The sequence below is a fragment of the Pimephales promelas genome, chromosome 5 (assembly GCF_988280905.1).
Source record: "Pimephales promelas chromosome 5, fPimPro1.hap1.1, whole genome shotgun sequence".
Taxonomy (NCBI): domain Eukaryota; kingdom Metazoa; phylum Chordata; class Actinopteri; order Cypriniformes; family Leuciscidae; genus Pimephales; species Pimephales promelas.
Window position 1 is genome coordinate 9,869,727 of NC_142773.1, and position 11,744 is coordinate 9,881,470.

The following is an 11,744-nucleotide window of genomic DNA, read 5'->3' on the forward strand; positions in this document are numbered from 1 at the left end:
TTCTCCAACTCTTGAAAGCGCATCAGCTACTACGTTCTCCGAGCCTCGTTTATGCCGAATTTCGATGTTATAATTTTGGACAATTAAAGCCCACCTCATTAACCTTTGATTCTGGTTATACATTCGGCACAGAAAGGTCAGGGGATTATGATCGGTGTAAACAATCACTGGATATGCCGTAGATCCCACATATACTTCAAAATTCTGGAGTGCCAACAGCAAAGCTAATGCCTCCTTCTCAATAGTTGAGTAGTTGATTTGATGCTTATTGAATTTCTTTGAAAAGTAACAAATGGGATGATCGACTCCATCTGCACTCTCCTGGAGAAGTACTGCACCCGCGCCGTACGCACTCGCGTCAACCTCAAGCTTAAACGGCACCGTGAAATTAGGCGCAGACAACACCGGTGCACTACACAGCAATGCCTTAATATTCTCAAAAGCTTGTTGACTTTCCAAAGACCAGCTAAAAGTTTTTACAGGGCTAAGCAGATCCGTTAAAGGACGAGCCACAGTGGAGAAATTTTTACAGAAAGTTCTGTAGTACCCTGCCATCCCTAGAAAACGCCGCCGTTTCCACCGGGCCGCGTGTGTGTGTGTGTGTGTCCACCTTAGACATACTGCCAGTCTCTGTTCAGGATCGATTGGTTCAGGGAAATTGGTGGTCTTGTTTTTAATATGTGGCTCCAGAATCACTACCAAAGTATCAAACTGTCCCACTGACATTCTGAGGTAAATTTTGAATTGCTCGGGATAAATTCGCAACTCCTTGAAAGGAGGTGGAACTCTCCTTCCTCTCGGCGCAATTTCAGGATTGGATGGACCCAATATTTTCTTTTGCTTCTCTTTTCAATAAGAGAGAGGGCAACAAAATCATCCTCACTGCTTGATGAATCCATTTGTTTTTTTTTAATAAGTATTTTTATTAGGATTTTAAATTTTACAAAAAAGCAAAAGAAAACAAAATACATTTAGATGTATACAACTCAATGAATGATAATATCAGCAGAAACAACAGAATGAATAATTATTAATATCATCCACCATTAATAACAATAATATAGAATTAAAATAGAAAAAAAACTAATAAAAAGGAATCAACTGATAAATAAAAGCAACCAGGACATATACAGTTTCAGTAAGGGAGCACAATAAAAAAATTGAGTGGAGGGCAGAGCAGACGTTACTGATCAGAGTCTGCGTTGAACTGGGTAAGATGATCCAGAAATAGTTGCCATATGTTGTAAAATTTATCAAGGTTACTCATAATTCCATACCGTACTCTCTCCATGTGGAGTATTCCAGTGAGTTGAGTCAACCAGGTCTTGAACTGAGGAACAGTATCTGATTTCCAGAGTCTTAGAATGATGCTCTTGGCAATAATCATTCCATAAATAATAGTGCTTTGTACAGAGACACTATGGTCTGACAAAGAGAGAGAATATCCAAATAATGCAATCTCTGGATCAGGGTTAAGCACAAAACCATACATGTCAGAGAACCACTTAAAGACCTTACACCAAAACTCGTAAAGCTTAGGGCATGTCCAAAAGAGATGGGTAAGAGAGCCTTCTGCAGATTTACAACGGTCACATGTAGGAGAAATAGTGGGGAAAATTCTGTGTTATTTAGATTTTGAATAGTGCAGTCTATGCATCACCTTAAATTGAATTAACTGATGTCTGGAGTTAATAGAACAAGAACGAACCCTGCTAAGGCTTTCCTCCCACACTTCAGCCCCAATCTGAATACCCAGTTCCTCCTCCCAAGCATTTTTTAAGGAATGTGTAGAACAACTGATTTCTTCAGAAAACACAGTAACAAAATTTGAAATCAAATTTTTGGAAACAGGCGATCCCAACAACAGTTTATAAATCCTCTTTTCCTCTGGCATAGATTCAAAATTAGGCACTGCGTGGCGTACATAATTTCTTATCTTTAAATGTCGAAAAAAGTGTGTTGCGGGTAGAGAAAACTTCTCTTTTAATTGAGAAAAAGAAGCAAAATTTTTATTAATGTACAAATCCTCCAAGGTAACAATACCATTTAGCCTCCACATATTAAATGTTGCATCTGATAAAGAAGGGGGAAATGCGTGATTTCGATATACAGGTGCGAAAATAGCAGTGTTGGGTAGTCTGCAAACTTTCTTAATTTGACGCAATATCTTCAAACAGTTTGAGACAATAAAATTATCCACCTTAACAGATGTAGGCAATATGGTGTTTGTAAAGAGAAGTGCTGGAAGTGAACTATTTTTAACACCGTTTTTTTCAATGGAAACCCAGGGGGGCGTGTCAGTTGAAATTTCTGTTTTATAATCCCCCTGCCAATAAACAAGGGCCCTCGCATTCGCTGCCCAATAATAATGTAGGAAGCAAGGTAACCCTAGCCCGCCCTTATCCCTTGGTTTCTGTAGATGTATTTTTGATATTCTGTGAGCTTTAAAACCCCAGATAAAAGGCAGGATAATTGAGTCTAATGTTTTGAAAAAAGACTTTGTCAAAACAAATAGGAAGGTTTTGAAATAGATACAAGAATCTCGGCAGCGAAATCCATTTGGTATTTTTGTGCGTTTTTTTCCGCAAAGGTTTAATAAATACGCATTGGACTCAGTGTGCAAGGTTTCTGTGCGTGACAAATTTTAAAGCTGATGAACACGAAAAATGGTTTTAGTTTATTTGTAATCCTTCAGGACGAACAGATTAAATTGTTTCTTTAACAATTCCTTCAGACTCCAGAGAAAGGACCAAACTTATACTTTATTAATAGCTCCTACATGAGAATGGACCAAACCTCTTTCTTAAATGATTATGGATATCTTATGATCTTATTTTATCTTATCTTAATTTAATCAAATAGCATGTCTTAAATAATCTGACAAATCGTCACGGAATTCACTCCACTGCTAATACAAATATTAAAAGTGAAATCAGGATCATGTTTTGATAAAAAATACATTTTGAAGAGAGAACAAAAAATAAAATAAGATTTTTATATAAAAATTGCATTTGCTCACCATACTGTAACTGTCATGGTGTGGTTCAGGCAGAGGAACGAGGAGTCCGGAATATCGGTAAAGATCAGTTTTAATATATATAAAACAGGCAGGAAGGCAGGAAGACAGGAACACAGGAACACAGGAACACAGGAACACAGGAACACAGGAACACAGGAACACAGGAACACAGGAACACAGGAACACGGGCGCCACACGGGCTAACAACAAACATCGACCGACAATGACTGAGTAAAACTGAGGGAACTAAATACACAGATGAATCAAACATAATGGGGTGAAAACAGGTGAAACAGATGATCAAGACGAGGAACAGGTGGCTGATGAGGGTGTGAACACGGGATAGGGTGACGAGAGGATCCTGGGAAGTGTAGTGCTGAAGACAAGACAGACTGGTGCAGACGGAGGACTGTGACAATAACAGTGACATTATTTAAAAAACATGGACATTAGTTAATATTTTGCAATAATTTCTTTAATATTATTTTTTTTGTAAATCATGTATTACTTAAATATAATTGTCCAAAATTAATTGCCATCGAAAGTAGAAATATTGTTAGGTGTAACTAATTACTAAGTAATTAGTTACTGTAATTTAATTACTTTTCCCTTGAAAATGTAAAGTAAGGGATTACTCTTCATTTATCTGTAATTTAATTACAGTTACTTCTGATGTAATTGAGGTAAATACTGTGTATAGATGTCACGTTGTGGGTTTTGTTTTGCTTTGTGTATCACGTGTTTCCTTGTTTGTCATGTGATCCTACCATGTGTCTTGTCTTTTGTTATGATGTTGCTCAGTGTCCACAGGTGTTTCTTATTTACCACACCCCCTTGTTAGCTTGATTAGCTTGTTTGTCTGTGTATTTATACCCCTGTGTTTCAGTTGTTGGTTGTCGGTTGTTGTTTAAATGTTACTTGGTTCCTGTCTGTTTCTCTGTCCTGTTCTGAGTTCCCTGGATTATCGGTTAGTGTTATTAATAAAAGCTTGCGATTGGATTCACTCTCTGTTTCGTTCCTGACTCGATGTGACAGAACAACCGACCGCAAATGAATCCAGCAGCACAAATCCGGGAGTTTGCTGGTCAGATCGCGGCCTTGGCCCTGAATAGTTGTGATTTGTTCCAGTATACCTGGGGGTTTGTTCCTCTCGCTGCCTCCTGCTCTCTCGGTGATGAGGCTATTAAGCTGTGTTACCAGCTAGGGGCTAAGGAGGTCAACCCGAGGGAGCTCCCCAATCTCTCGGGTCTGAACTGGAGAGAGGCGATCTCCGTTTGTGAAGAGAGTTTCATTCCAAAGCTCACCGTCAGCCCTGCCGAGCCTGCGCTCACCGTCAGCCCTGCCGAGCCTGCGCTCACCGTCAGCCCTGCCGAGCCTGCGCTCACCGTCAGCCCTGCCGAGCCTGCGCTCACCGTCAGCCCTGCCGAGCCTGCGCTCACCGTCAGCCCTGCCGAGCCTGCGCTCACCGTCAGCCCTGCCGAGCCTGCGCTCACCGTCAGCCCTGCCGAGCCCGAGCTTTCAACACTGGTTCCGTCCAGCTCTCCAGAGATTGAAAGCTCTTCACCGCTGGTTCCGTCCAGCTCTCCAGAGTCTGAATGCTCTTCGCCGCTGGTTCCGTCCAGCTCTCCAGAGATTGAATGCTCTTCGCCGCTGGTTCCGTCCAGCTCTCCAGAGATTGAAAGCTCTTCACCGCTGGTTCCGTCCAGCTCTCCAGAGTCTGAATGCTCTTCGCCGCTGGTTCCGTCCAGCTCTCCAGAGTCTGAATGCTCTTCGCCGCTGGTCCCGTCCAGCTCTCCAGAGATTGAATGCTCTTCACCGCTGGTTCCGTCCAGCTCTCCAGAGATTGAATGCTCTTCACCGCTGGTTCCGTCCAGCTCTCCAGAGACTGAATGCTCTTCACCGCTGGTTCCGTCCAGCTCTCCAGAGATTGAATGCTCTTCACCGCTGGTTCCGTCCAGCTCTCCAGAGACTGTATGCTCTTCGCTGCTGGTTCCGTCCAGCCCTCCAGAGACTGTATGCTCTTCACTGCTGGTTCCGTCCAGCTCTCCAGAGACTGTAGGCTCTTCACTGCTGGTTCCGTCCAGCCCTCCAGAGACGGTAGGCTCTTCACTGCTGGCTCCGTCCAGCTCTCCAGAGACTGTATGCTCTTTACTGCTGGTTCCGTCCAGCCCTCCAGAGACCGTCCAGCCCGTCCAGCCAGAGACCGTCCAGCCCGTCCAGCCAGAGACCGTCCAGCCCGTCCAGCCAGAGACCGGCCAGACCGTCCAGCCAGAGACCGTCCAGCCCGTCCAGCCAGAAACCGTCCAGACCGTCCAGCCAGAGACCGGCCAGACCGTCCAGCCAGAGACTGTCCAGACCGTCCAGCCCGAGACCATCCACTCCCCATCTGCCCTTCACCCGGGGACTCAACCCAAATATTTTTTGGGGGGGGGCCCAGTGTCCCAGCCACGGCCGCCCGAAGGGCTCTCACCGCCGTGGCCGCCCGAAGGGCTCTCACCGCCGTGGCCGCCCGAAGGGCTCTCACCGCCGTGGCCGCCCGAAGGGCTCTCACCGCCGTGGCCGCCCGAGGGGACTTCACCGCCGTGGCCGCCCGAGGGGTCTTCACCGCCGTGGCCGCCCGAGGGGTCTTCACCGCCGTGGCCGCCCGAGGGGTCTTCACCGCCGTGGCCTTCGCCTGGTCCTGCTCCGCCCTGGCCTTCGCCTGGTCCTGCTCCGCCCTGGCCGTCGCCTGATCCTGCTCCGCCCTGGCCTTCGCCTGGTCCTGCTCCGCCCTGGCCTTCGCCTGGTCCTGCTCCGCCCTGGCCGTCGCCTGATCCTGCTCCGCCCTGGCCTTCGCCTGGTCCTGCTCCGCCCTGGCCTTCGCCTGGTCCTGCTCCGCCCTGGCCTTCGCCTGGTCGTCTGCTCCAAGTCTGGTCCTGTTCCCCTGCACAGACTTGGCCCTCCTTCCCTCCCCCAGGACCACCTCCGTCACCACCCTCCTGAACTTGTGTTTTGGGTTTTGTTTTGGGTGTTACACTAGGGGCGTCGGGAGCCGCCCATAGGGGGGAGGCTATGTCACGTTGTGGGTTTTGTTTTGCTTTGTGTATCACGTGTTTCCTTGTTTGTCATGTGATCCTACCATGTGTCTTGTCTTTTGTTATGATGTTGCTCAGTGTCCACAGGTGTTTCTTATTTACCACACCCCCTTGTTAGCTTGATTAGCTTGTTTGTCTGTGTATTTATACCCCTGTGTTTCAGTTGTTGGTTGTCGGTTGTTGTTTAAATGTTACTTGGTTCCTGTCTGTTTCTCTGTCCTGTTCTGAGTTCCCTGGATTATCGGTTAGTGTTATTAATAAAAGCTTGCGATTGGATTCACTCTCTGTTTCGTTCCTGACTCGATGTGACAATAGATCAATCCGATCTCACAGCGATTCATATGCATTTTATGAGGTGTCTAAATTGTACGACCACACTCGTACAAATTCGTATGAATTATTGTAAAATATGTATGAAAAAAGTGTGAAATGTCTTGAGATCAGACATAAAACAAAAGTGGGTTTAACATCAAAATGTATTGTCTGTTGTTAAAAAGTATATTTTTATAATGTAACCTTCTCCACCTTGGGCTGTTTAAGGATAATTCATGCACTTTTGTAGTATTTATTTGAAAGAATTAAAACAGATTCATGTCTATCCTTGTATTATTCAGCTGGTTGAGATTGATATGGGATTTTGAAAGAAATTAGTAATTAAAAGTAATTAAATACTTTTTAGAGAGAGTAATTAGTACAGTAATCTAATTACACTGTTGAAGAGGTAATTAGTAACTAGTAATTAATTACTTTTTAGAGTATCTTACCCAACACTGAGAAATACCATCTACTTTCAACTCCATTCCCCAATCCACTTATATTTACTTTTAATTAGTGTGTGTGCATATGTGTGTGTGTGTGTGTGTGTGTGTGTGTGTCCATCCTACATGTATACACAGACAGACAATTTCACACCTAAATATCTTTCAATCACATTATGTATACATTTATTTGCAGATTTGTACGATTGAGACCAAAACTTCCGTCACTCATTGTGTTTTCGAAGAAAATGCGATTGGTAAAAATCATTATTTTCATATATTCTATAATATCCTATGAGTTTTTGTGCTTTGTATGCATAAACAAAACATAGCTTTAATTCCAAATTAAATAATTGTATCTGTCATAAATAACAGAAACTCAATAATAAGCCTAGAATGTGGTGATTTGTGTTAACAGAACGCAGTGAGCTCCGCGAGCTCCGCGAGCTCCGGATTGTCCTGGTTGGAAAGACCGGCGTTGGGAAAAGTGCCACTGCAAACACCATCCTGGGAGAAAAAGTCTTCAAATCACATTTCTCACCTTCATCTGTAACCCGAGAGTCTGAAAAGAAATCGAGGATTATTAATGGAAGAAAAATTTCAATTATTGACACTCCTGGTCTTTTTGACACAAGCTTAAGTCCTGAAGAGATAGAGAAAGAAATTAAGATGTGTATTTCTTATTCTGCTCCTGGTCCACATGCCTTTCTTATTGTTATTAAATTGGAAAGATACACAGAAGAAAATGCTAAAGCAATAGAATACATAGAAAGATTATTTGGTAAAGAGGCATTAAATTATGCCATAGTGGTGTTTACTCATGCAGATCAACTAGAAGGCCAGGACATTAAAACATTTGTGCGCAGTAGTCCAGAATTACGAGAATTTGTCAAGAGATGTAGAGGACAATATTTTGCGATTGATAATAAGAATAAGGATTCAGAACAGGTTATGCGGCTGCTGTATAATATTGATGAAATGGTTCTTGATAATGGTGGAGAATATTACACTAATGACATGCTTCAGGAGGCAGAGAGAGCGATTGAGGAAGAGAAACAACGGATCCTGAAAGAGAATGAAGAACAACGACAGAGGGAATTAGAGGCTCTAAAGTACCAGTTTCAAGGGGAAGAACTAGAGAAAATGCGAAAAGAAATAGCAAAGAATCAAGTGGAAATGGCAAGAATGCAAGCTGAGCAAAACAATGGTTTCTTTCACAATCTAGTAAAGATGATTAAAGAGATCATCAGTTCTTTTAAATAAATGTTTAGTTTTATTGTATCATCCCAATTTATGCTCTTCACTAAGATATCTCAGTATAATAGCAGAGGTTTTAAAACTATTTTGTTTAAAAAGCGGTATTGATAATTTAAGATCTGATTCTGCTGAAACATCCATAAAGTGAAGATAATTCCTGACTTTTTCGATAGTACTGTATCCCTCACAAAGCTATAAATAAGTCTGTCTCTACTTTCAAATTTAGTGGAAAGAGTAAGCTTGTTCAAATGCATTTATAATGTCTCTTATTTTTTGTCCATCTATATCTGCTTTTAAAATGAGAAGGTTTTACACTGTAAAAATTGTACTCTTTAGCTTTTAGCTTAGCTTACTATGTGTATGTAAACAGTCATGCTGTGATAGTTGGTGTCTTTTTCAGGGTTTTTTATGTCTGAATATTGAATATGATTTTTCTGTAACACATGCAACAGTTATACATATTAAAACATTTTGACATTGTTATATATCTTTTGCTTTGATTAATGTTCCCCTCTTGGACAATTGTGTCACTGCACCAGCGGTTATCTAAAGCTTGAGCAGAAATATCCTGCATTGCTGAACTGATGGGTCCAATGAATGATCTGAGTCAAGTTAACAAGAGAATAGTTGTGAGATTTGCACATGCAACAACTCTGTGTAATTATATAATTTAGCTATGAGGTAGCGCTACCCAGGTGAAAAAAGTACACTAAAATACATTTTATTTAAGTGCACTTAGTACACTTCCAAATGTACTTAAAGGGGGGGGGGGGGGGGGGAGGGGGGGTTGACTGCGATTTCACTTTTTTCATTTTAAATAGTGTGTAATGTTGCTGTTGGTGCATGAACAGTATCTGCAAAGTTGCAGCGCTGAAAGTTCAGTGTAAGCAGAGATATCGTCTTTTAAAAATCAGGAAGTATATTGCCTACAAAATCGACTGGATTGGGACTACAGCTGGGTTATGGTACGTCACTAACCCACACATTTGCATCAACCACTCCCTCCGGAATAAGCAGAAAAGGGCATGGCCATATTTCAGCAGCTCCAGCTCGTCGAGTGTGTTGTGTTCACGCAGCTGTCAGGTCTTATGTCTTCGTACTTCATCAACAATGGATACAATTTATGTTTGATTATGTTCCTGAAAATGACGATCGTATAGCTCAATGTGCTGCGCATTTACGGAAGACTACGGTGGCCGAGAGAGCTCACCGCGCTGCAACCTGATGAAGACGAATGCAAATTCAAAAAAACGTGTGCAACTATGAAAACGCACTCAAATACAAAAATACATCTGCAAATTAAGAAAAAAAATCTTCATCAGTTCCACAACACACCTGTGCTCCAAGTAGCCTACTCACAACACAACCAAATACAGAAACGCGCTGCAAATAACACTGTCCACAACGGAAATGTTTCCGGGGAACCAAATAAGTGACGGACCCGACTGGGACTTGCTTATAGAGGGAATGCGCGTGACGTCACCGTCGGCCGGAGTGCCTGCAGTTCCTCACAGTGAGTGGCAAAAAGACTGAGCGGCTGTATGTGTTCAGCGTGAATGCTGCGAAAAACAAACACAACACACAAATTAAGTGGGAAAGAGCTTTGCGGTTGACTGTAGGCCTACAGCTAGATTTGACAAAACATCGGAGGTATATTTGTACAGACTGCTATGGAAAGAGGAGCAAATGGATCGCAGCAATTCACAGAAACAACTGGACTCCAGTCAGCCAAAGGTGGATTTGCAGTTATCATTTTGTGTCAATATGCTGAATTTAGCTGTAAAACCATACCCATATATTTTGTATTGTTATATACATTATCAGCTCATCAATTAAATATTTATCTTTTTTTTTTACATGACAAAGGGCCTGATGTTTTTGTTATTGTATTTTCAATATTATAGGCTTTATTATCTGTGCATAAACATATATCTGGTTATAGTAAACATACCGTTTGTTTGAAAACAACATATTTTGTCCTCCTTGCTGCAAGCTTACAAGAGCGATAATATCATTAAATGTGGAGGGGGCTCTAAAATATTTTTTTTGGAAAAAGGGGGTCTCTCAGGCCAAAAAAGGTTGGGAACCACTGCGTTACACGGACCATCTTTAGTGATGTAGTGCCACTATAAACCACGAGATGGCAGCAGAGCGCCTCATTTTCAATTCATTTAATTTTTTTTATTTCATTTCTATTATTAATCACTTTAGTGTCAGAGCAGTTTTTAGATTGCAAATAGTATTTTAATTTGGAGCGTGAAAACTAGTGTAAGAATCCCCTCTGTGTTCATATTCCCTAAGCTTTGTGGGGGGGCGTGATGTTTGATGATTGATCGCTTCCAGCAGCCAATCACAATACAGATCAGCGTCAGTGTGGGGACAGATCTCTCAAAACCCTTCCCGACTGTTCCACAAACTACACAGATTCACTCTTCTCTGGATTCTGGGGGAAAATACAAATTACGGCCTGTCTTTTGCATACTGTGATTTTAGAGCAATCACCGGTTCCCTCGTTTTATGGATTGCACGAAGTAGGGGCAAATCTTGCTGTCCGTTCTGCTGGGCCACGTCGTCATGTTTCAGCATTGAGTTCGGGTGGGGGATAGTAACGCCTTCTCCAGTCAAAGTAGTGGAACCGTGATCCCAAGCTATAGCTCTTAATCACTGTAGATAAAACCAAAGACATGATTGTTACCTTCTCACCCAAACAAAGACAATTAGCAGAGGCTGTCACCACTATTATTCAGCAGGAGCCAGTGGAGATAGTGGCGACATACAAATACCTGGGATCGACCTTCGATAACCTGTTAAGGTTTTCCACCAATACAGAGGAAATCCTTAAAAAGTGTCATCAGAGACAATATCTACTTAGGAAGTTGAAGTCATTCGGGGTTAACAAAGTTATTCTTAAGACATTTTATTATTCTTTCATTGAAAATGTAATAACTTTTTCATTTACTAGCTGGTTTCATTCCATCACTCTCCTAAACAGGAACCGTCTGTCGAGCGTGGTTAAGGTCTGTTCAAAGATCATTGACCAGCCTGTTCGTACTCTTAATGCCTTATGCGACCAACAGACTGTAAAGGTGGCACGTAGGATTATTAATGACCCCTCTCACATTCTGTTTTCGGAGTTTGAATGGCTACCCTCGGGAAGCAGACTCCGTTGTCCGCTTTGTCGGACACAGAGGAGGAAAGTAACCTTCATCCCGAGGGCCGTGCAGCTTATGAACTTGAATTTTAATAGGAGTTAATGATTTTTCAGGTTTTAGTTTTTTAACGATATGTGCTGTGTAGTGTTGGTTGTGCAATGTGCTTTGCTTATGTAAGCTACTGTAATGTGCCTTTAAATTTCCCCCTGGGGACAAATAAAGTTGAATGAATGAATGAATGAATGAATGAACTGTAGTGTATTTATCAGATGAAATGACTGATGTGACACGTTCAGATAACTTACGGGCTTGACTGTCATTATTGTTGGCTTCTGGTGGTAGCTATTATGGACATTAGACACTTTTTTAAAAGTAAAATAAAAAGTCATGAACGATACGAGGCGGATGAGAGGCAAGAAGAGTTATCTAACTTACTGGTGCCGTTCCCTCATCATTAAGCTCAGGTCAGTGAAGGCTTAGCAAA

General features: G+C 42.3%; 1 protein-coding gene across 1 annotated transcript; it reads left to right on the top strand.

Annotated features, from left to right (window-relative positions):
- Positions 1–297: 297 nt before the first annotated feature.
- Positions 298–8,129, top strand: LOC120486926 (GTPase IMAP family member 7-like). Its single transcript, XM_089131677.1, has 2 exons — positions 298–382; positions 7,270–8,129. Exons 1-2 carry the CDS (start codon positions 298–300, stop codon positions 8,112–8,114), a joined length of 930 nt encoding a protein of 309 aa, XP_088987803.1. The 3' UTR covers positions 8,115–8,129.
- Positions 8,130–11,744: the final 3,615 nt, after the last annotated feature.

What these genes read in the sequence shown, in the direction of transcription:
- LOC120486926 (XM_089131677.1), top strand. Translation starts at nt 298, where the DNA reads ATGATCGACTCCATCTGCACTCTCCTGGAGAAGTACTGCACCCGCGCC. An exon ending in CCTCAAGCTTAAACGGCACC is followed by an intron (nt 383 to 7,269) that starts GTGAAATTAGGC and finishes TTGTGTTAACAG; the next exon opens with AACGCAGTGAGCTCCGCGAG.